This window comes from Pomacea canaliculata, linkage group LG10, assembly GCF_003073045.1.
Source record: "Pomacea canaliculata isolate SZHN2017 linkage group LG10, ASM307304v1, whole genome shotgun sequence".
NCBI classification, from domain to species: domain Eukaryota; kingdom Metazoa; phylum Mollusca; class Gastropoda; order Architaenioglossa; family Ampullariidae; genus Pomacea; species Pomacea canaliculata.
Window position 1 is genome coordinate 23525717 of NC_037599.1, and position 26235 is coordinate 23551951.

The following is a 26235-nucleotide window of genomic DNA, read 5'->3' on the forward strand; positions in this document are numbered from 1 at the left end:
TCTCATGTTTAAGGAAAAGAACAATTTTTTCATTTTTTTAGCGGCTATCATTATTTTGAAGTGGTTCATTCCACTTAACTCCTCAAACATGAAGACCTTGTTTCCGTCTTTGTTCGCAACAATGCTTGCAAGCCAGAATAAACAATCGACACACCTTTTCTACGCCCTCCTTCTTTTGGTAAATAGTACTTTCTAAGAAAGATTAACAAATAATTTACAAAATTAATTGATAATGAAAGAGAACACAGAACGAAATGAACGAATATTTCAATCTTGCAATCACTGAAATGAGAGCGCAAGTCGTCAAAACTAGAGCATGAATCACTTTATTACAAACAAATCAAGTAGCAGAAAACACAGTTCACATGGTCATAACAGTGTTAACAGCCAGAGATGCAAACGTCTGCTTACAAAGTTATGCCTACTTGAACTACAGTAGCCTTATAATCGCCAGGCGCCATTGCTCATGGCAGTCTACAGCACTACAACGGTCAGTGATGCTGTGAGAACATCTTGGCTCCAACAATGGACGACAAACTGTCGTTGTGGGTCGCACACAGACCTAAACCGTGTGTTTACAGAGCATAAACCACTGTGTGTATTCTGTTTGTATACTCACTGGGGCAATGCTAAGCTTGAATGTTTCTGGACAACAAACCTGAAAGAAGACTATGGAGTCTTGACATGAAGCAATGACATGAAATGCAAGCTTCGCAGGCCGTATTTGAATTCAGTCAGGATGTAATAACGACAAAAAGAAAGAAAACAGCGATTTCAATGTGATGATAGCTCGTCGATGAAATCAGCAGAATGCATTGCATGACGGGCACAGGGCCAGTCGTGTACAGGAGGACAACAAGCAGAACCCGACATCTCATTGCCAGGACCATCACTGCTATCATCATCAGTCCGACACCGACACATAATAGACATACCCAGGTGTTAACGAAGGACTCTCGAGATTAGAATCCTGAACACAAAACATATTACCATGGCAACTATTTCTCTAAGCACCAAGCAACCTGTTTTTCTAAATCGTCTATCGTACCTGTACGATCACCTGTAGGTTGTTGACGTCATTCGCATTTGCAGTTACATGGACTACAACAGGGAATACAAACATTTTGAAATGTTGATCATTTCCATTAAACCCACAATTTTCCTTTTCTTTATTTACGTTCAAGAATTCAGGATACGGGATTCAAAAGCTTCAAAAACACTAATAACAACGTAGCTTGTGTATCTTACAATCTTACACAAAACGATTCTAGAAATTTGTCTTGGAATACACATAAAAATCTAGGAACAAGTAAATATCTAATAAGATTATTTTTCTGTCCAATAACACAGTTCCTGTCAGAATCAACTTTGGTAGCATGCGACAGAATGCGTTAATATGTTGTCACACGCATTGACACTGTCACTTGGTACAGTTTGCTATTATATAGTCGGCGTGTAAAGGAAGGTTTGCATAGAATGTGCATACATGTTAAAATGGTGGAAATGGGGATTTTGTTATTACCTACTTTTTTACTTAATAAAAATAAAACCCCAGACAGGCTTCATAACCTGAATTACATCCGCTTATTAAAGTTGAGAAAACAAACCCTTATTTATTTCTTGGTTTAGACACTAAAACCAACTAAACAAATTGAGAAGCATTGGTCATCTGACTGATATTACAGAAGAGGAGGGGGCATAAACAGAGAAAAAGGAAGCAGGTTAATATAGAAATGAAAGGAAAACGGAGAAAAATGAAAAAAAAAATGTTCATATAGTTCATGCCAGTATCAAAGTTCTGTCTTTCTTATCTGTTCACGATGTCGGGTGCTCGTGAAATGTCATTACAGTGACTGTGTTCGTGATTTCAGGTCAAAATGTAATATCATTATTATTGTTTATTCACGAAGAATCAGGGTACTCAGTACTTTTGGTCTACGTGCTGCCTCCTGCAGCTTTGGAGAACGACTAGTATGATGGAGTCTGTAGACATATTTTTCCCACATCGTCTTTGTGTTCAGCACAAACACAATACACGTTTCCTTCTGTTGTATTTAATCTTTCAGTAGACATACTGGCTATAGTTCTGTGTAACTTCAATAACAACCACTGACTTGTATGCTAGTCGAACACAAGACAATCTCATAGACTTTTATTGTATTTTATCTTCATTATCTTGAATTGCTTCGTGGTTTCATATTTACAACTTAACAAAATAGTTATCTCTACCATGTGAACATAAACCTAACATAAGAAAAAAATTACTATTGTGTGTTTGTATGTATATGTAAATATGTGACGAAACTTCCGTCTGTGCATAGGTGATGAAATGTTTCCTGACCTTTTCTGTTAAAACAAAAACTTCTGAAATCATTAGCTTTCATTTTCCTTGGAGCGAAGGATTTAATTTCCCAAGTTTATTTTGGTCAATGCCTATATTTCAATGATTCCTACTAGGTGTGAGACATTTAGTTACAACAGCCTGCCGCTTTGAAGGATGATTAATGTGTTTACACTGGTATTAAAATCATATTTCCGTAATCACTTCTCTTGAATCTTAACAGAAATCGTGAAATCTGATAGCCTGGGTAAAAGGTTTCCTACTGTCATTGCGGCACAGGACACAGGACAACATCGAGCTTTAAGGCCGCACGGCAAGTGTTTCTATCATCAAGATTTCATGGCTGAAGTCTGACAGCGGGTCCCTTTCCATTTCAAGGTAATTACTCTCACCTGTCTCAGCTTTTTAAACTTCTTCAACCAAGTATCGAGCACGTGACAAGATGAATCACACAAGTGGAATTTCACACTTTGGACTGAACAATCTAATCAGTGCCTTATTATGCAAGCAAGGAGGACATAAAGCAGGTTACGGTTGTCGTTTGGAGAAAGTGGTGGTGGTAGTGGTGGTGGTGGTGCTGCTGCTGCTGGTGGTGGTGGTGCAAACTATGGAACAAAGCCTAGTAATGCACACATCACAGATAGTCCACTGAAGCGCACAGGTGAGCCAACGACAAAAGCTTACTTATTTGGTGAACAAAAAGTACAAATACACACCTTTTAGAAAGTCTCTGAATGCGTCTGCAAAACCTAGACGGAACAATGTGCTTGGGAACATTGATTCAAATAAGCCGGGCTAGGGACCTTGGCCATTTGACAATAGAGGAAAATACACAGTTCCAGCAGACTGTGCCGAAAATGATGGCTGTCCCCAGAAAAATGCAAATACATGTCAAACAGCTCCTGCCTCAGCTGTCGGGAAAAGGAGCGGTAAAAAACCATGTAAACTGATGTAAACTGTTTCTCTCATGTTCCATAATCTAGGTCCAGGGTGAAAAATTGAAATTGAAATGAAAGCAGTACATGGTAGTCTACTTGGTGGCGCTACACTGCTCAACATTTGGAGGATGGAAAGAGCTGCAATAAAGCATTGCTCAGACCCTTTATGTCCCTGAATTGCAGCAATAAAAATATGCAATTACTTTAAAAAGTGCTTTTAATTTATTGCCTTCAGGATTATAATTATGCTTTGTATTACACAGCTGTTGAAGACTCTTGCAGTCCATTTAGTCTTCGTCTTTCGGCTTTCTATTTTTTTTTTTCATCTTTCATCTTTTTTCATCATTTCTTCTTGCGTTTGATGGCCAGTTCTTCCTCTGTCTACCCCTCACCATCAACCCCCATCCCATCCCACTGATCTCCAACGAATCCAGAAGAACAGTCTTGGAGTATCATGCCCGGTTATTTAAACTTCGAACTCTACTCCATTCGTATAATCTTTGTTTAGTCGCTGTCAGTGATGGTCTTCATTCCATATGGATTCTTACTGTCAGGATGAGCTCGAAAGACCTTTAGTTGTGTTGAAATGCTTTATAGATTTTCAATACAACTTTTATTGTCATACTCATGAGCTCTGTGGCATCAGTGAGATGTTGTCTCCCATCCTGTACATAACAGTTGAGGAGGTGACATTCATGAACTACGACTGTAGTCAGGTATTCTGCCAGCAGCCCCAACACCCACCCAGTCAAAGTGATGCGTCTGACAAGTTATTTGCTGTCACCTGTTGACAAGTTAACAGCAACTGTCCTGTAGCATAGCTTTCGCTGAATCAGAAACAAGAAATGACAAAATGTTCTGGAATGAAACAACCAATAACTTCGTGGCAGGAATTTTTTCTTTTGGTAACATGCTACACACGATATCAGAACTGGAAATAGTTATTGCAATAGTGGGTAGAAGATGGTCATACAAGATGCTGAGATCAGTTCTGGAACAGTCGGGCACACCTCCAGAGCGCGACAAACAAAAGGTGAGCACGCTCATTCGAAGTTCCCGCCCCACATTTGATGAGCTGCCATTATCCTGTTCCCTCCCACAGTACCTCCACCATTTCCAAACCTTGGTGACTCAATAACACGAAGAATAATTCAAACTTTAATTAGAATAACGACGGTAAGTCAATTAGAATTACTGACTCATGCAGTCAAAGATTGATGCCAAGCTTCGTCCGCAAGTACGATCATCCAGCAAGGGCCCCGGCTGGGATTCTCTCCCCTCACCGCTCACCCAAGTTTATTTGAATGAATTATTTAGGTGTAACCCCTCTTTGCAGTTTACTCCTTCCACAATCTGTTATGCCTGCGTGCCAGCAGTGAGAAATGTTTCAATTCTGACCTTCATTTCATAAAAAGCAAGAATCAAAGACAGACAAAGTATTGTATGTTGAGTGATATGACGAGAATTTATCAAACCAGCACAGCCAATATCATAGCCAATACAGCCAATATACAGGCCAAAGAAGTATAAATATTACACAGAAATAAAGGGGACGATAGACCCATACACAATGCAACAATGTATGATAAACATGTTCCCTTACTAATTATCTTCAGACGATAGGTTCTACTTTTATTTCATCAATATATATACATACACACACAGAGTATTCTGTTGATACATATCTAAGTTGGCAGCGATCTTACACAGACAGAATGCTTGAAAAAGATCCGTGGAAGGGAAAACAAAACAAAATCTTTCCTATGTTAGCGTTCGGTTATAATGAGCGTGTCAAAGTCAACAATCAAAAAAAAAAAGAAGAAAAAAAAAGAAGAAGGAATAGCATGAGCGGCTAAACAATCAAGTAACGTACTTCAAGAACACAGTGACGTGCCGTCGATGCACTAAGTAGTCTGTGGTGTAACAGTTTGTAACAAGAGCACGGTCCTGGGCGTGGTCTGGGACAAATGGAATGCTGATGGCTGGATACAAGAGAAGTCAAAAGGAGAAAGACAAAATGTTTTGCTGTTCAGGAAGTCGAACTTTAGTCCCATGTGAGTGAGCGCGTGCTTGCGTGCGTGTCTGTGTGTACGTGTTGTGAGCTTTTGTTTGTGTTTTGTTTGTGAGTTGACATCCAGACAAATATCTTTCACCACCACTACAATTACTGTATGTTACACTCAACAAGAGAATCACCACATCAACGTGTCACGAAAGCCTCGTCAGCCATTAAAACAAAACTTAAAAACACGTTCCATGCATGCCTTACATGTATTGCCATCTTCACTGAACAGGTCACGTGTTGTGGATTTTCTGCACAGCTGTACCACCCCATTAAAAAAATCTAACAAACTGTGGAATAACTGAACAAAGGAAAAGCTTTTCATGTTTTGTCATAACTACAAGCAAGTATATGAAACGAGATGTGTAAAGCCTTCTACATACTCTGTTAAAGGTGGTGTCACACTGTTCAATTATTTCGACTAAGCTACAAGCATCTGTTTCTCCCACCTTAGCTCAATCCGCGCTACTTTCCGTTGTAAAGCGTGCAAGAAAGAATAAACCGTGAGATGCACCCCTTTAGGAAGAACAAAGGAATGACATTCGAAGCCCAAGATCGCTCTCCCTACTGGATTCTCATCCTTTTCTCATCCTGACTACATTATTTTATCCCATGCTAGTTTTAAGAAGTAGAAGGGTCTGGTCATTTTCAGTATTTTCAGAGAGAAGATAATTCTAGACTATTTCGCCATGTTTGTCCTAACAGTTGGACAGATATGTCTGATCTCACAGTTGGGTCGGTAGATACCGCGTCCAGCTCCGGTTGAATGCAAAGCAATACTACACATCGCTTCTTTTGCCTTTCCACAAACAATGCAAGGCCATCCTTTTAAAGCAATCTCCTTTACATCAAAACAACAGTCTTTTATACGACCAACACTTAGAAAACAATGTATATATGCATGTATTTGTGTACGTATGACTAAATGATATGCCTGCGTGGATATCCATCGATACAGATCGAAAATTGGATAAGCGTGTTTAGTTCCGTCTGTGTCTTCTTTAATATTTGTTTTGATTTCTGCAGTGTTACACGTGATGATGACTCGCAGTTTCCTAGAAAAAAAACAAACCCCCAATACAAACAAATAAAATAAAACTTGCAATGGAAAATTTGCACAAGGCAGAGCAAATGGTTATTAAGCCTCACTGTATATGGATTCCGATTAAACAGAATACATTCGCTACAGAGGACTAAAAGTTCTTAGTTGGAGACAAAATTTCAACTGCCAACATTTTTTGTTTTTACAAAATTCCATGCGCAACATACTTATAAACCGTTCTCGTGTACAGCCAGTGATGTTTAATTGATATCCTGTGTGGAGAGGGAGGTCAAATGTCGTCTCATCTACGATGTCGCAAAGCATCGTCCGAGTCTCTTTTGCTTTTTTTTTTTTTTTCGACCAGCACGTTCAATCCAAAATGCAAAATCTTGGTCCAATCGTAATGCAAAAGCATGACCTTGAAGTAATCCAATGGTGGACAGAGAAAGGTCAAGGTGTCCTTGTGTGGAGGGTTCGCGAGACACGTTCATCATGTCGAGGTTATTTGGGTCCCTCCGCGTCGGCCGTCAGCATCTGGTAGAGACACTGGTCGTTCATGCAGCCCTGCGTGAACTCCTCCTTCGTCAACACGCCGTCGTTGTTGGTGTCCATCTTGCCGAAGATCTTCACAGTGCGCTCCTTGGGCGTGTCGATGTTGACGTCCGTGATGGCGTTGCCCAGCATGTTGTAGATGGCCTGCAACACACCAAACAGACATCAGCGAACCGACGACAGTTACGATGAACACCACTCACATGAACGGAATACAATTACACAGCTTGGACTCACTGGCTGACAGGCCATAGAAGTTACATTAGCTTTTAGTGATGCGCTGAGATTTTGCTTTGCTGGTGTTAATGATGATTGATAACAATGATCATGATGATGTCGACGACGCTGGAGACAATGAAAATAATGTAGCAATTTATTATTTAGCTAAACGAGTATTTTTTTAGACACTAGAAATGTTTAGACATTAGAGATAAACACTAGAATCATTTACATTTTTTTTCCCTCGTTATCCTAAGCAGACGGAACTGACAGGGGAGGTAACCGTATTCCCGAAAGTTTGCCGATTAGTTGCGATTGCTTCCCTTAGAACAGCAGGCCATTCCTTTCCCCAGCCATCCTCCCGCGTCTAGTCTATCATTTACTTGTCAAATTATTCTCCTTTACATCTCAACTTGTCACACGTGTAGTGGCCTTGCCATGAAAATTATGTATTGACGTTTTTTGCCCTATCCGGCTTAAAAAAAAAATTGAGTTAATTTTAAGTAAATTATTTTCATTGGCATCTATATAACAGGGTAAAAATTGTTTCGTTTGATATTTTTTTTCTGAGTCCAACTGCTTGTAAAGAACGTTCGAGATCTTCGATAAAACTCGTCCTACTACTGTATTTCGTAATGGTGAAATAAAGTGTTTTAGATGAGCAGTCGTGGGCAGGTTAGTTATTCAAACAATTATTTAGCACGGAAAAAGGGAAAGTCAAATTTATGTGCTTGTTGAGTTTATTATGTCTGTCTCAGATTAAAAACCGTCTGCCGCCTTTTTTTTTTGTATCAGAGTGTTATGGACCAATAGTCATTTGTCAGTACGAACAGCTATTCTTCAGCAGAAATAGTCATTTATCAGTAAAAAAAAGACAACACTAGCAACAACAACAACAGAATCCCTAAAAATAATAAAATAAACAAATGAATCAATAAGGACATGAACAAATAAACAAATAAGCCCCATAGAGAAAAACTGAAATGAACCCTGACCCTGATGATGCTCTCCATTTCATTCTTGTCGATGGTTCCATTGCCGTCGATGTCATACATGTCGAAGGCCCAGTTGAGCTTGTCACGAGGGTTTCCCTTGTTTGAGGTGATGTTGATGGCCAGCAAGAACTCTTTGAACTCGATGGAGCCACTGCCGTCCTTGTCAAAGGACCGGAAGACGTGTTTGCAGAACTCTTCCGGATTTCCTCCCGGGAAGAACTGGGCATACACCTCCTTGAACTTCTCCTGCGATAACTGACCGTCGGGACAGTCCCTCTGTGGACAAAACACGGAGACAGGTCAGTGACAGACATTTCTCTGAGATACGTTGTATTCGCTGCTTTTTGACAAATACCATTCTTTTGATGGATAGAATCTAATAGGCAAGTATTATTAATCATATATTTATTGCTAGTTTGATTTTTTTAAGTGTTCTTGGAAATATCATACGACAATACGCACTTAGCCATGCCAACAATTAAAAGTAACAAGAAAGATAGACAGACAGGCAGAAAAACTTGAAAGAGAGTAAATTAAAACATGTTAACCATCAGCATTTTCTAGCTACTCTAGCAGATTATTTTATTACTTTTTTAACCAGTAAAGGGATGCCTTTCTATTTGGAATTCAACTTTAGCTGCGTAGTGTTACTTCCCTTATTCAGATTTTTCTACTTGAAGACATCGATGTGTATTGTAAATGTATTATGTCACACACACAGCAATTCCATTTTTGTCTGCAAATTTCTTCTGTGAAAAATACAACAGGTTTGTGAGACTTTATAGGTAACATTACCTCCGAGAAGCCTTACACTGCACAGGTACACAAACAATTCGCACCCAGTCATCCATTCAAATGTATTGTGTCAGCGAAAGTTAAAAGACAGGTAGTAATTTTAGGGTATATAAAAAACATCCGTGGAGTATAACTAATATGGGATTGATGAAAAGGATTGGGTGTGAGGGGGAGAGGTGAAATGGGAGAACGACACCGTGACTCCAGATTTCGTCAGACACAAAAGCTGCCAGCAACACCTGAGATTGTGTGAGAGCCAGGTAAACACCTGCCAGCAGCACCTGATAATTCATTAAACACAACAACTACCAGTCAATCTCCAGATTTTGTCCCACGCAATAACTGTCAGCAGAACCTGATATTTGTCAGACAAACCGGCGCTAAGACGAAAAAAATAGGACAAGTAATACTGTCAGGAACTCCCTCCCCCACCCCAGGAGAAAAATAAACAGATCTTTGCCATGGGAACATCTTGACTGCAGACGTTGTTGTGTACACCTGTCCGGACAGGTGCCAAGACCAGGGTGGACAGCACGAACAGGGTTCAAAGGAGTCGGTGCAAAGGATCCTGACCTGCTTCACAGGAGTCGGGTGACTGAGGGATGATGGGAGTTCCCACGGTGTCACTGGGAACCATCGGGTGCTGCTGACTGCAGACTTCATTTTGTACTCAGTGACAACAAACGACTGTCAGTACGGAACATCAAAGCCTTCTTTATTCATTCACAATGCTGACTGCTTGTTGTCTTGCACGGAACACAAGACCTTTAACAGACACTGCTTACTCCGTGCTTAAAAAACACTCAACCTTGATACCCTTTAAAACATCCTCCTTAAAGTAACCCAAACACACATACAGGGGCACACGAGTTCCCAAAACAAATTAAGAAATACTGACAGCCATTCTGTTTCTGGCCTCGTGTTCTTCCCTTCTACCAAGATTAAAGAGGAAAGCTAGAAAACATTTGCTCCGCGAGATTAATAAACACCACACCATGCTCGCAGTACATTAGCTCGTGCTGCGGAAGACAGAGCGGCAGTTAAAGGATGAAAAAAAACCTGCTTGTTTACATCCTTCAGGGTTATAAAAACCTGACACTTTCCTAGGAAAACCACCTCAATGCACAAAACATAGAGGTGCATGCATGAAAATTAAAAGAAAATAAATAAAACTCACATCTTATGAAAGAAAAAAACCTTAAAAATCAGGCAAGATTATCAATTTTTGTTTCCAGGTAAATAACACGTGTGGAGAGTAATACGAAAAAAAAGTAAATGTATCTGAAGAATTCTTTTGAGGAGTGAGAAATGCGAGTGTTAACAGGTTGTCTTTACTGAGATAAAAATTCTGTTGATGTTGCTGACGATAAACGAAAATGAACCGAGGACATTACACACGTTTGCTTTCTTCATCGTTTGCCTCAGGCTTTCAACTATTCAGTAATTGCTCTTAGTTCTCTGGTCCGGGAACATCTACCAGTACACTGATTTTAAGGATCCATTATTTAATATTATTTTCGGCGTTTGGTGAAGATGTTAGTGGCGAGGGCTTTGCTGAGGTTTAGTACATTTGGTTGGACTGGTGTGGAGGCTCATAGGGTACTCATGGAGAATTCGTGATGAAAAAGATAAAGAGCAAAAGAGAAAGAATGAGCTCAGTGTATGTGCGTGCGTCCTCTGTTCAAAACATCCGCCTTCTGCTCCGTGTGAAGTGCCTCTGTACATCCTGTACTCTGTACACTGTACCCTGTACTCTATACACCCCGTACTCTGTACATTCTATACACCCTGTACTCTATAGACTCTGTACACCCTGTACACCCGTGGACACAGGCAAAGCGCGCGCGTGTGTATGTGTGTGCAAGTGTTGGTGCGAAGAAAAAAAAAAAGATGTGAGCGATTTGTAGCACAAATAAAAACACGATTAAAAGGTATTCAAGTTTGTTTTCTTCTTAGCCGGTTATAGAAAACTTCACGAACCAGTGGACTTGACCGAATCGTCGACAAAAGCTTTCAGCCCTAAAAGCGATTCTTTGGACAACAAAGCCTCTTATGTCCATTCGCTTTGCCTCATCCTGTTTCTGATGTTGTAGTCTACAGTAAACAATGGTCCTCGGTGTTTACTCTCTGTTGATTGTCGGCGAACAGGAGAGAGATTTGTGCACTGAACTGCCGCTAAGGACACACACGTACACACACCCACTCCCACACACACATACACAAACACACGTACACACACACGTATACACACACACATACACGTACACACACACACGTACACACACACACACGGGCGCAAGTCCACTCACACGGACTGATGTAGAAGCACAAACGCAAGCATACTCTCTATGCTTCCTCGCACTCGATGACCCCGACACCCTGCTACCCATGACGTATTCACATCAACATTTTACCCCTCAATCAATCAAACAGCCAACTAAACATATTAAGTCTGTTGTGTTATTGCTTCCCTAACAGGCTGAAGTGGCAGAAGTGTCCTCCAGTACCATTGCTCTCCACTTGTTATCCACGATATCAATGTTTTATAGTCGTTGGAGGAGTTTAGTCAGGCTCAACATGTGTGCTCAGAGCCATAAACTAATAAAGCCTCTACTTCATCTCTACACTGACTCACCATGAAGCCTTTAAACCACTGCTTGATCTCCGTCTTCTGAAAGTTTGTGTTCTCCTCCAGGAACCGCAGATCCTCTTTGGAAAGCTTTGTTCCTTTTGCTCCCATTGTCGGCGACTTTTGACCTTTGCTCCTACAGGACTACCTGCAACACATGCAACATGAAGAACTGTCAGAGAACGGAGACTACAGCACACACAGGATATATATATATGTGTATATGTGTGTTTGGGGAGTGGGGAATATGGTGGTAGGGAAACAGCGGGAATGTGAGAGTGGGACAGAAGGGATGATGTGATACTTCGCGAAAGTAAGGTACACTACCGTTTATGGTCTATCTCTTTAGTCGTCTGCTACAATAGCTGGGGATCAGTGTCATCGTGACCCCGAAACACCCATCGCAAACATCCGTAGGACGAGGTTTGTGACCAAGTATGTCCCTCCTAGACCCCAGAGGCACAAATGCAAACCTGTGTGTTGTGTGTCTTCTGAGTTGTATCCAGTCAGAAGAGAGAAGCCTCGATGTATTAAATGTGGCGAGATGGCTGGCAGTAGTGTGTTTGTAAAGTAGTAGTGTTCCAGACCACTACAGTCCAGGTGCTTCATTCATTGTAACCTGTGAAACGCCGGCCCAGACTTCAAATATTATTTATGACACAGCAGCTGCTAATGTGTTTGGGCTGCACACCTTGACACACTTCCACTAATTATTAACCGGGCGAATAAATCCATTAAATATGGATGAACGTTGAGGATTTTATAGTCGCGTCAGCGTAAACCCTCGGTCAAACATGAATACTTGTTTGCTCTGTTAAGAACTGTTGTATTGAGTGTTGTTTGATGTGTTGTTTGAACGGCTAGTGTCAAACTTTGGGAACGGGAACAGGGGAACACGGGAACGCACGGCTTCGCTTTTTACGTTTTATTACGAACAAGAACGGCTTCAATTATGCAACCACAACTACAACCACCTCCCACCGCCTTTCTCCTCTCCCCTCATCCCCTCACTCACCTGTATGCCAAGTCAACTATAAATAAACTATAAATAGCCTCTTTCTACTCTACACTTGCATAACAATTGATACTTATTTCTTATTATTATTACTTATTATTACATACAAATCAAGCTATGAATGTAATATACATTAAAATCCTTTTCATCTTTCAGAACAAAGGGTGCAATAATGAGGTGCGATGTGAGTTGAGTCCCCTTGTTTCCTCTACAATACAGGTATTTTCTGACAAAGACCGTTGGTTGCTTGATTGATTGTTGGTGTTTTAAGCCGCATCAGCAGCTGCGCTTACATCATGCTAAGTTAATATTGTCACGTGGCCAGGTCAGTCAGACTGACGGCTGTGGGCTTTCTCCTAAAAAAAATCTGCTCTTGCTTTATGCCATGACTTTTCAGCTTAAGTGTTTAACCAGACACATTTATTTCATCTCATGGCACCTAGACATGTAGATAATTATACAAGTGCGTCTGCCCTCATCTGGTTGTAGTATGTGCTCAACCTTGGTAAACATGCGCATACTCTATGTAAACATGAGATTTTCCTTCGTAAGCGCTTGTGTGTGTTTTTGTGTGTGTGTGTGTGTGAGCTGATCTGAGGGACACAACAGTAATGATTGAGTAATGATCGAGGGAAATGTAATCGTTTTATTGAAAGATTTTTAATGATCTCCCTGGCTAAATGTCGTGAAGATGTTTTTTTTGCGAGTATTCTAGTGCAGAGAGATTAAAATAATAAATATTTACAACTTTTATGAGAGTAATTTATAAACGACAGAAGATGGAAAATGCCTTACACAAAAAAGAAGTAAGAAAAAAAAAGAGAAAGAATGAGTAAAGGAATAAACGACAGGAGAAAAAAAATTTAAGGAGTAGCGGAAACAAACCAAATAATTGATTAAACAAATAAAAGACGAAAGAGAAAAGAAAGGAATGAATGAACTAGCAAAAGAGAGAGAGAAGAAAAAAAATGAATGAATAAAAGGAAGAATAAAAGAAAATAGGAATCCCTCAGTGGCTGGCTTGGACATGTTGCCATTATAGCGTTAAAATGTTATTTTGAACATCGATCATCGGTTCGCACTTATCGCTGGTCATCCTGTAACCTCGACATCAGCGAGATTATCGTCTGCTTTAGACAAAGGGCACAGCCACACACACAAACACAAGCACACGTAGACAGAGACATGACCAGAGAATGAGAGAGAGAAGGATAGAGATAGACAAACAATTGCACACAAAAATAGACAGGATGGAGAGATGAGTAGGGAGGTGCATGTTAATAGATTGCTGACACCGGGACATTAGAGGGAAACTGATCCTAGCACTGACCAGTCAACTGGAAACAGGAGTGGAAACTGAAAACTAGAATATACAATATACACGTCCTTGTCTCTACTTCAGAAACAACCACGTGACCCCCACTCACACGTGTTACCGACAGCATCCCTCGCTACTTATTCTCTCTCTCTGTTTCTAGTTGTCTTGCTTCAGCCGAGCTAAGTCGGATGGTTCATGTACCCGATGAGAGTTACAACCAGCATCACTTGCCCCATTTCCTCCTGACCCCCAGACCCCAGACCCCAGACGCAATGCTTTGTTCTTCCTTCTCAGGGGACTCGTAGACAGAGACCGACACACGTTCCTCTGTGAACCTGTCGTCTGCGATGAGAGATACACGAGATAAATCTCAGTCTCCTGAAGCAAATCGATCTTGATGTAGGAACGTCTGTGGACGAGAACACCCGAGTGTCCGCGAGAATCTCGTGCTGGCGGTCACCATGCCCTGACTTCATTCAATCACGAACGCACGGCAGAACGAAATGTGATATTGGAGGACAATCCAAAGATGTCAACTTGTCCGGTGGTCATTGGCCGCCAAAGTCACGTGACTGTCACGTATTCTGCGCTGTGATTGTTTGATTGTCGGCGTGTTTGTCTGTCTGTGTGTCTTGTGTTTGTCCGTCAATTCTGTCTGTCAGTTTGTCGTTCAATCCGTCTCTTTAATTTTGTCGCATTTTGTGTCGCTGCTGATGTTTATATGGTTGAAGGAGTTGAAAATGTATTTCCCAGGCTTGTATTCATCCAACACATTTACCCGACTTGTAAATATTCGAGGCTTAGTCTTATCTTGCAGCCAACATTTACAAATTAAGGTGAAAGACATCGAAAAAATCGCAGTCCCTAATTATATCTTGAAAGATCATGAAGGAGCAGGTGGATGCCCTACTTGGTAGATGAAAGCATCCCGGGAGGAACAGTCCATAAAAGACAAGACAGCACGGCAAGACGATTCATCGCAAGGACCACAACTTTTTAAATTAAAAAGACCACACAGGATGGGGCAGGTGTGTACGCATCTACCCGGATGTCTGTTCGGGTGTACAAGTTAAATGAAAAACCTCTTCCCTTTGTAGAGGTAATCGTCTTTATTCTTTTCTTTTTTCTCTTTGTTGACAAAAATGTAAATACAAAACACTTTAATGTCAGGCGCGATCAGTATGATTGGAAGTCGACATAACTGTTTCACAGCTTCTGAGAGAGAGAGAGAGGGGAAGCTAATTTATAAAATGAATATTGCCAGACTGTAAAAACCTTGTTTCTATGTGTACACGTGACCTAAAGGCCAATGTCACTCACCTTTCTTCAAACGACAGTAAAGAAAGAAATGTTCGAGAAAAAAAAAAAAAGGTGAAAGATCCTAGGTGAATAAAAAAATCTGACTCACGAAAGGTTAACTTTGTGTGTGACGATGTTGACCCTCAACAACCCTTCTCCCCAGCTACTTTCTTTTCACATTCTCTCTGTCTGCCGGGGGTTAGGACAAACAAAGGTGTACACGAGATTTACTCTGTGCTTTGACACTGGTGTGTGACAAAGTGACTATGGTTATCTTTTTTCATCCACCCTAATTCTCTGCCATCTACATGACATAAATGTGTGAGTATATTTATCTTTGTGACATGAGTGTGAGAAAGCTGGGGGAGGACCTTGCTACCTGTACATTTGCTGACCGGCCTGAAAATGGGAAACAGCCTCGATTATGAATGGAAAAAGTGTTTTCTTTATTGACAGTCATCTGAAATACCCAGACATAGCTACCCAGGTAGCAGACAGCAGTCAATCAGGTGTCTGGCGAGTGAAGGACTGAGAACAAAGGGGCCGACACGAGAGGTAGTGTGCGCCTCCGGACCTTCCCGTCAACCCACCCTGCAACTCCATCCCCACCAACCCATTCTCCCCTCCTCTTTCCTTCCCACAATGCCAGTGTTGGGGATGAAGACCGCAACACTTTCCCACGTTACGTTTCCTACAAGACGAACTATTTTTAACGACGTGATGTGACGTTTGAACTTTCACCTCACTGTTTAGCACACCTGGAATGCGATGGCCTTCGCTCCTCAGGTGCAAATAGTGATAAGGTGTCGGCCTCCCCAGGATCGTTCTCTAGGTCCTGAATGATTGACTGAAGACCGTCTGACTTGAGCTTTGTCAGCAGGTTGCACAGCTGCTTGTCACCCGTTGAGCGCAGAGGCGAGAAAAGAAACAAAGTGAGGACGAGATGTACAACAAACAAAAGCAATAAAAACTGGGCTTTGAAGCAGGAGGTTACAGGTTGGACTGAGGAGAAATCGTACAACAAAAGCAAGTTAAAATGATCTCACTTGAGCATGTACGTCGATGTTCCTCAGCTCACCCTGCAGCAGTGGGTACCAACGACCACCACCCGTTTAAGTTCTATGTACTCGTCGACTGGGTCAGAACAAGAAGATCATAAAAACACTGAATGCCTCCTGGCACGTGACTCAACCTCTGCTTGAAAGGCCTGAGTAATAATTGTTGACACAAACGACCCCGAACGAGATGTGTAGCTTATGTACACATACACACCCTGCTTCAAAACGGCGGGTGAATCCACCCCACAGTGCACAACCTAGAGGGCGACATTCTCCTTCATTGGTCAACTGGCAATACAAAACTACAGACAACTGCAAGAACGGAGAAAAAACAAAAACCACCCAAAAAAATAAATAAACAAACAACCCCAAATGTGATATGCTCATACTTACATACTTGTATTTTGTATATTGCATGCTGTCACAAGACAGGTGGGATTGACTGAAGCTGAGTGAAATGTTTAAAAACGTTAAAAGATAAACAAATTTATCAGAAATCTCGTTATGCTCTGATCAAAGAATAATCAGCAATAGAAAGACATGGAGTACAAACAACAGAAAGACACCGAGGACAAACAATAGTTTTTTCACAAGAATAACTATCTTGTCACGATGTGCACACCTGTGTCTGTCAGTGCATCTCGCGCGCACAACGACACACGCACGCGCGTGCATGAAGAGGTCAGAATGACCGACGTCCTGTTTACCTTTGCCGGGTGGTGGACAGGTGTTGGTGTGAACTGGAGGCCAACTAGATTTCTTTAATTATACATTCATGACCTCACGAGACCTTCTGCAAGGGCGTCAAGATGTGACGGCATCACGTGATACATCGCCTGCTAGACCATCACAGCCCGGATTTCAATTAAGGTTTGAAAGAAAGTGGACACGTTCTCTCTCTTCTTTTTTTCTTCCCCTTCTCTTTTTTTATATACTTCCTCCTTTTTTCAGTTTTTTCTTTCATTCCTTTAGTTTTCTACCATTGCTCTTCTTTACCTTCCATGTCTAGTCGTTCTTTTTTTAATGTCCCCTAGGAGCTTATATATACAATACTTAACGATATTAAAGCATTTCCGGTCGTCTGACCGTTCCATCAAGTTAATTTGCTTTTCCCTAATCCCTTGTGGGATCTTCTGAACTTCTGACCTCATCCTGAAGTTCTCTGCTCTGGTGCGACAAACGCATTAAATGCTCGCCGCTCTCGCTTCGTTAATCAAAATTTGTTTTTCTGAAACTGAATTTGTGAAATTAATAAGTCACAGTTCCTGCCGACAGGGTTACCACTTCATCCATCAGAGAAATAGTTAACCTACTAGAGTTGGTTGCAGTTGTAGGTAGATGGTTGCACGTCTTTTCGGAGTTCAAGGAGTGGATGGAGGTTTCTGTGAGTAGAAGCTAGAAACCACCTGTGAGCATCAGTTATGTGAAGTTGGTGCTGAAGGCGCCGAGGGCAAGAAGTGAGTCAGCCGTTAGGTCACGTGCAAGTCAAACTGACATCCAAGAGCATCCTGAGAGAGATGTGACCCTGAGATCTGCTAAGAAGAATGGATAATGACAGAAAGTCTTCAAGTCCTCTTTTCGAAATCCACATGGCGGCATGAACATCGCTCAAAGCTTTGCTTAGTATATGTTGACTAATAAAAAAAAATATTCAAAGCACAAAATATAGCTTTGTATAGAAGAATCCATGCTTGCATCATCTTTTACTCAACAGATGTTCTACTGGCTGCAGTCGCTGACTGATGCAGTCTTCTTTCTTTCCCTGTGAGACCAAAGTCTGCTGGATAAATTTTGTTTTCGCCTTTTTTCTCGCTCGTAAAAGAAACGACTCGTGTGAATTGTGAACAGGGTTTATGTGGATAAACCTGGTGTACAGGCAGACATCTCATCAGCTCACAAACTCGGAACAAAATTGCCTGTCATACACAAACATCTGTGACAGAAGCCCTTGTAAGTACAGTCCTACTGCGATATTGATTACACACACATAACACACACATACAAACACACACACACACACACACAACACACACACAACTGTGTAGATGTAACAGAGAGAGAAGCTGTCACACTTCTTGTGATTAAAAAGATCGTAAATAACAACTGGCCGAGATGACAACCTGACCGGGCTTTGACATTCGAAAATCCATCATAAAAACAGAGAATGTAGTGAAAATAACTAGACAGCTGTACACAGTAGAAATATCTAGACAGCTGTACACAGTACAAATAACTAGACAGCTGTATGCAGTAAAATAACTAGACAGCTGTATGCAGTAAAATAACTAGACAGCTGTATGCAGTCAGAATAACAAGACAGCTGTAAGCAGTAAACATAAATAGACAGCTGTAAGCAGTCAGAGCTGGGGGTGCGGCCACCCTTACCACGTGCTCACATCACAGATAATAACATTCTGGCCGAACATCCATCTTGGGTTTAACGACCGTGCAGGTGATGAAGCGAAGATGGATGAGGACAGGCGAGGAACAAGCGGCAATGGACGATTCTTCTTCACTGCATTCTTTCTACTTTTCTTACTTTTACCTTTCCGCCACAATCGCTCGGTCTATTCATTTCTCAAACTGTCAGTTCCTGTGAGATGTTCGCTGAATAAGCTTTCCCTCGTCATACATCCCTTGACCTTACCCACAGAGTTACAGTTACAGCAGCAGTCGGGTGGAGGGTGGAGTGTCGAGGGTGGAGGGTGTATAGGGTAGCTTTACCTCTGACCCGCTTGCAGACTGAAGGGTGAAGTTTAAGTTGCCTCGAGCTATTTTCACTTGAAACCACCCTGAAAACCCCTCCACCAACAAAAACCGTATTTTTCCAGGGTGTGGACAAAGCTACATATAGATTGAGGCTCCTTATCGCCATCTTTACCAACTTTAGTATTCTAGAACAAAGATGTAATCTTCTAAACCGGAAGTTGATTAGTCGCGTTTTTACTGTATCTTTGCGAGTTTGTTTCTGTTTCGGCCAGAGATAATGCCGGAGGAAGAATATGACGAAGAGGAGAATAATGAGACAGTATCTTTGTTTACTTGATGCCCAGAGGCGGAGGTGACAACAACCACGCCCTGATGATGCTAACTATGAACTATGAACAGCCTGAGCACCGAGTGATGGCCGGTGTGTCAGTTATTTTACAGAAAATGCACAACACGAGGCTTGCTGCCACCTGGTGGGTCTTGTGAATACTAACGGCAGGAAATGAAAGCAAGAGCGAGATAAGGAATGAAGAAAAGATTGAAAGAAAAGTGTCCGTCCATTTCTTGAATGTCTGTTTGTTTCCTGTGTGTCGTTTTCTGTGTGTTTGTCAGTCTGTTCGTTTGCCTGCATGTGTTATGTCCACCTCGATGTTTTTGTTTGTACTTTGTGTCTGTATTTTCTGCCTTTCTGTCTTTCTGTGTCTGTTTGCTCATGGGTTGTTATTGGTTAGATGAGACTGAGAGGGAGGGATGCAGACAGGGCGGGAAAGGGAGGGAATGGGGACTTAATTTGCGTGCGTGTGTGATACACATCTTTCATTCACATTCACCTCGCGACCCTTTCCCACTGACTGCACCCCACTTGCGGGTTGAACAGGAATCCGGATCCACCTACGCAGTTAACAGTCGGGTATTCACTGGGCGCAATGTTTACTATTCCGGATAAGCGCTCTCAAACCACACTTACGCCTACGACAGCTAAATATGATACACATACAGACGCACACACACACACACAAACGCACACACACACACACAATTCTCTCTCACACTCATACATACCCATGTACATACTGCATGTGTGATGTATGTATACACAGATACGAACACGCGCACGTGCATATGGAAACGTTAGAAGACACGCACTCACCTGGCTAACCCTCCGATCTCGCTGATGTGACGATCACCCAATGCGCACCTTTGCCGCGAGGCGACCGTTATTTTCAGCATGCAGACGATCACAGATGATGAAACAAATGATAATATGTAAAGATACAGATGCTGCGACTTCTGAAGTCTTTTCTGCCTGTTGCCGGTTGCTACCCCCAGCACAAACGATGAATGTTTCAGCTTCGCCCTCTCCTCCCACTCATGTCGAGCGAGGCACCTATACCCCGACACTCCACCCCCCGAACCCCCCGGACACATCCCCCCTCGCCCCCCGGTACATGCACACATGCACGCGCCTTGCGAGAGCCAGTGACCAGCGCATGCGTGTCGCTGATGTGTTCAGCCTCGCACCACCCTCCCCACTCTCACCCCCCCCCCCACAGTCGCGTCACGGCATCACGTGACCCAAAGCGCGACACGCCCACGCCAACTCTCGAGCAGCGCGACGCACGGCGTGAGTGAGGTTCGTGTGTCGCCAAGCTTCTGCATCAGCCTCCACGGATTGTGATGTCGCGATGTCGGCAGGTCATCGCCGCGGGCACTTTATGAATCCACTCCGTCATCGGCAGAATTAATGACTTCATTATCTGCGGCCTTCACCCTGCAGCCAGGGGGCGTGGCGGGAGGACAGGTCCCGTTACAACCACCAGCGACGTGGGGCATGGAAGTGTGTCCTCCTGCCTCCAACTTTCTCTAGTCATGTGACATTCCATGCCTAGTAGATTCCGAGCACACAGTTACCTGAGTATTTGTCGAGTCAGGTCTCGTCTCGGGATGTACCTGTATATTTTTTCTTGTCGATGTGGCACCTGTATACAAAGATGGCGGTCTATCGGGTTTTTTTTTGCCTGTTGTATAGGTCTTAATTGTGATCTCACCATCATTGATTAACAGAATTCTACTTTTCAAATGCTTGGTATCATTTTTCCTCCATGACTCCTCATCCGTTCTCCAACGTAAATATTAAAAACGAAGTTTGGACTGAAGGGAGAAATTTGTAATATTTAATTCGTTTTAACGGCTATTCTCGTGGGAATAAGAGGGTATCGGGGTGGTCACATCAGCAGTACTTCAACCCTCACGCTACCCGATTAAATACCTGCGTGACAAAGCTCACTTCCCCTGACTGACAGCTGTGGAATGGGTGGATACCCGACTCCTTCGAGGATTGTGAGAGGAGATGAGCACCAACCACCCTCACAAAAAAGCTGACCTCGGAGTAATTGAAGTCTCGAGCATCTCACTCCCCAAAGACTGTAAGGTCTCGCGACAACCTTCACCTTTTTACCTGTTTTTTTCTCCTCACTCTTCTTTCAGTGCAGCTTCGTGATTGGCCCCATGGGATGCGACCCCTCTCCCCTCCAGTTCTGAAGCCACGACCGAAATCTGGGACACGTGCCGCATCCTCCATGATGCTGTGCAGCAGCCGGAGTCTGAAGATATCAATACATCTACCCTTCTAGTTTTTTCTCTCTGAAAATATAAACAGACTCACATAATCTACTGTTGGTGGAGCCACCCGCTCGATTACCCGCCGACTTTTGTGTACCCCATAAGCACTGGTGTGACATCCCCGCGTGATGCCATTTTCTCGTTTGTTTGTTCTTCGTCTCTGCATACACCATTGCCAGCTATTTTCTTGTATTATTTGTTCGCGTGTTCTCTTCCTGTTGGGGAAAAAATGTTAATGGCTGGCAGGAGATGGAGCATGGCAATCAGATCGCTGTGCTGCCCAGCAAGTTTGCAAAGGAGCAAGATGGATCTTTGCTGTCTGTCCCCTCTACCCCTCCAGGCTGTCACCAGCTCCTTAGACAGGGATGCAGATCACAGAGATATACATGTACACGTGGATAAGAAATTATGGATCCAACAGAATTGTAAGATGGCTCCACGACACGCACTCCACGATGAGTTCCTATGGACATCACAGGGATGACAGTTGGGGACAAAGGTCGAAAAGTTCAGCTCATCTCACGATATTTTGCAAACTGAGGATACTATTTATTTTTAAAAAGTAGTGAATATAAAATAAACATTTCCCTGCATTGTAATCTTCCTCGAGTTACTCTTAGAAAAGGATAAAACATGTCTCTGTCCATCCTCTTCGTTTTTATTTACCACCGTGAACCACTTCTTGACGGTTGTGTTTCTTGTGTATTGACTCTTTAAAATACTCGTGTACGACCTCAATAATAACAATGATAATAACTTTAATTACAAGTGATAGATAGCGACTTCTTAATGAGTCAGGAAAGCACTTTGAAATTAAATAACAATAATAACTTTTAAACTGTTTTAATTGCTACATAGCGACTTCTGCAGGAGTGAGCGAAAATCACCATTAACAGAGCTTTCCCGCTACATGTCTGTCTGTCTGCTTACAGAAAATTATTTTCGATGTAATTTGTGGGCTGACAAAAGTATTCGTTCTTTAGCATCTGACATGGGGTGACCTGGGATGAGATTTATTTGCAGCAACTAAACACAAACAAACAAGCGCTCGTCTTGTTAACGAGGGGAACACGGTCTGCCATTGTGTCAGCCTCTGCCTCCAACTGTAAAGGATCTACAGAAGAAAAAACAAACAACATACAGTGTATACAACAAACTGTATATACTCAACCTACATTCCATACTCAGCAAAGTACAGACTCAGTCTATAATTCTGAGCACTTGTTGAGATGATGACTGCCAAATGGTGCGGATGAAGACAGGAAGACTTGACAGAGTAGAACAAGTACATCTCTGTGGGTAGAACAAGCAACATGGCGCTTGAGGAATTCATTTCAGCTCAGAACCAGTGAAGGACACCTCGGTTTCTTAATTCAGAGAAAAGTTCCTCACTCACTCTTTCAACCGTTCGTAATTGTCGACAACGCGAATAATGATGACGATGATGTTTGATACGGAGTAGGCCATGTCAGGGTCTCATCGCTCCTAGACCCCTCTCCCACTTGGCCCCTGCACAAAACGAATTTCTGTGGACTCAAGGAAATATGAAACCTTTTGGGACTTTTTGACATGTCGGAATGAGTCGCCCTTGACACACCCGCTGTAAAATGCATCAGGACTGTCACGGGAAGAAAAACGATGACAGACACAGGAAAAATGCCGGCAGCCTTGACCTTTGGCCTTATTCTATGAGTTGCACGAGGAGCCTGAGTTATGAAACAACGCTACATCCGGGTCTCAGATTTCACTTTACCTTTCTCAATACCTATTTCTAGTGCTAACTCTCTGTAATCACAGTTGTTGACAAAACAACACAAGACAGGGGCCGCTACGATATTAACTGATCTTCATTTCGTTTGTTTTAAATGACAAGACACAGGTTGATGGTTATCCCGGAGGTACACTACCCCTGCTTCATGCCTATGGTTCCTGGAGTTTGTGGTTTCATCAATAGCTTGCGAGCTGTAAATGTACCGCCGATGAAAGATGGTACATAGGTTATAGGAAAGTTATAATCTGAAACAATGCAACGGCGGGGACAGGGGAACCCGAGATTTCATCGAAGTCAGAGGACGGAACAGCAGGTGAGACATGCACAGCTGGCGAGAATCCTCATTTGTCTGACATTTATTCCACTCTCCGTCTGCCATATGTCGTCTGCTCCACCTCCCTCGTCCTCGCCTCGTCATTGTCATTGCCATCGCCATCGCCTTGGTCTCTGTGGACATTGAAATAACAACAGCTCGCACCTCCCCGAGCTCACATTAATTTGTCCTCAGTTCTTGTTCATGTCAACTCATCTTCGTGAGCCGAGGGACACTTCAGTCCCACCCCCTCCGATCTTTTTTCAGGATGATCACCTGTTTGTAGAGCTCACTATCATTATTAAATGACGATCCATTTTTTTCTGTCATCCATTTATATGAGTCTGTTCCACATATACCTTTTATCGTTTTTTTCATTCTTTCGCTTCATGTACACCTGTCACTTGATGTATCTCGTAAACAGGAGATATTTTAAGTACAACATATTGTTCCTTGGTCTCTACAAATACTTAGAGGTGAAGGAAATACTTTACCTGCCATGTCCTTGTACTATTGGACCACTTGACACACACACGGAAAATTTCTCCCGTTTTTTTGCAGACGACAACAACTTGCGATATTTTTGGCTCTCAATCGTCGCCAGTCCTAAAAATATCCCTAACTTCCTCCACACCCCACCCACCTCCACTTCCCCACCCCCTTACATGTTGATGTGTTTTTCCTCCCTTGTCGCTCCGTGGGTGAGGCAGTTGCTGTAGCCGGGTGGAGAGGATGCGGGTTATTTCTGTCAGGTTTGTTTAAACTGGGTTTTGTACCCACGAGGCTACGTCACCACATCTTCGACCTGCAGCGGTAATGATACACGTGGAGCTTATATACTGGCATTTACACCGCACGACTGTTCCTGGGGCACACGCCCCACCAGCAACATGATCCCCGACACGTGACCCGGCCATCTGGGTCTTTATACCCGACTTCAGTCTGGTTATCGCTTGTCATGCAATGTTGCTCACGGAACTAACATTTGTTATGTCGGGATAGAAAGAACCACAAGCTCATTAAAGCTTAAAGTGTTTGCAAAAGAATTTTAAAAAGAACGAACGGTTGAAGCTTGTTTGTGTAAACAATGTCAGGAAGGCACAAACAAATGTGTGAAGTTGGTCTGAAAATTGTCATGACGAATCAAGTGCTTGGATAAGAGAAAATAAAATGTAAGCTTTCAGAAAAATATGGAATGGAATAGAGAAAGAGGGATGTGGGGAAGGTGGACTGGGCGAGAGGATAAAAGGTTGCTTACCGTGCTGTCTGTAATCAACCGTCGATCAGGTGAAACTGCTGCCGCTCACCACACACCTGCTGCAGGTGATAGCTGCACTCACACCATAAAGTCCTATCCACCGGAATTTCACTCGCACACCTTGCCTACCATTGTTGCAGACACTTTCCCTACAACACCTGTGCTCTCGTTTCAATAGGACGACAACATAAAAGAAAAACAACCCACCCCCGTGGAAACACTTTTGAATCCGCTGACAACACTGAAGTCGGGTGGTTAACACAGGGTGGGTTGAAGACGAGCCACGCATCCACTGGAGTGTAACAAATGATCGACAGGTACAGCACTTTGATTGCAGACCCTCGTGCGGCCACTTTTACACCTGGACGACTGGCAGGAAGGTGTGAGGGGGAGAGGAGGAGAGGGAGGGGAGGGCTGGCGGCAGCAGGAGTCGGTCACACGCTCGGCACGACGCACGGCGCTCACAGCTCGGCACGCAGCTCCACCATCAACAACCGCGCCCGCCGCCCGGTGGTGACAGTCGTGGCGGGCCTGCAGCAACCACCCGACACCGCGAGAGCTGCGACACCCAGCGACAAGACCGAGGCTGTGAATGAAGGTGGTTGACGAACGACTCCGACAGGGCGAGCGCTTGCTACTCGGACAGGAAAATAAGCTGTGCTTGGAATACAAGGAGGACATTCTATTTTTGGGTTTGCTGGTGGGGTCGTTGGGGGTCAAAGAAGATGTGACGCGCGAAATGGTTGGAGAAAAACAAAGTATGGTGTTTAGAGAGTGCGAGTTTCCGGTCCTTCTCTCTCTCACACATTTTGTTCTCAAATAAACATCCCTCTCTCTCACACACACAAACACACATGAGTACCCATCATCCAAACGGGTTACCCTTGCTTTATAACTGTGGCCACAGATAAAAAGACAGGCAGCAGATAAAGAAGGATTACCTTTCTTGGAATTCGTATCTATGATGTAGAAACTACCAAAGTATCCAAAGCCTAAACCAGGGATGAGAAGTGGACTTGCAGTGCAACAGGTCGGATGACATTTTCCGTCCTGCATACGCAGCCCCGAGTGTCTGAACCTCAGCAGCACCAGCTGCGAGCATTGATGAAATCCATGCAGGTGGGTTTGGTGATACAAAAATAGTCCCTCGTCACGCCAGTCATCTATTTCAGGGATTATTTTAATTATTAAGCCACAGCTTGGGGATTAACCTAGTGGATACAATGAGGAGAAGTTTCTAGGACACGAGGTCTAAGACATTCCTCACAACTTTTGTCACAAGCGTTTGGAGCAAGTATA

At 42.9% G+C, this 26235-nt stretch overlaps 1 protein-coding gene across 5 annotated transcripts in view; it reads right to left on the reverse strand.

Moving 5' to 3' along the window:
- Positions 1-310: 310 nt before the first annotated feature.
- LOC112573393 (neuronal calcium sensor 2-like) overlaps positions 311-26235 on the reverse strand; it is a 100316-nt gene continuing 74391 nt past the window's right edge. For 3 of the 5 annotated variants that reach the window (XM_025253711.1, XM_025253710.1, XM_025253709.1), the window contains exons 3-5: positions 11580-11721; positions 8150-8425; positions 311-7079 (exon numbers count right to left, since the gene is read on the reverse strand). In XM_025253711.1, coding sequence (XP_025109496.1) covers positions 6885-7079; positions 8150-8425; positions 11580-11684 — 576 coding nt within the window. In that variant the 5' untranslated portion in view covers positions 11685-11721 and the 3' untranslated portion in view covers positions 311-6884. Of the gene's footprint in view, positions 7080-8149; positions 8426-11579; positions 11722-20122; positions 20376-24936; positions 25528-26235 lie in introns of those variants that run through there. The other 2 variants (XM_025253708.1, XM_025253712.1) reach the window with 2 other exon arrangements.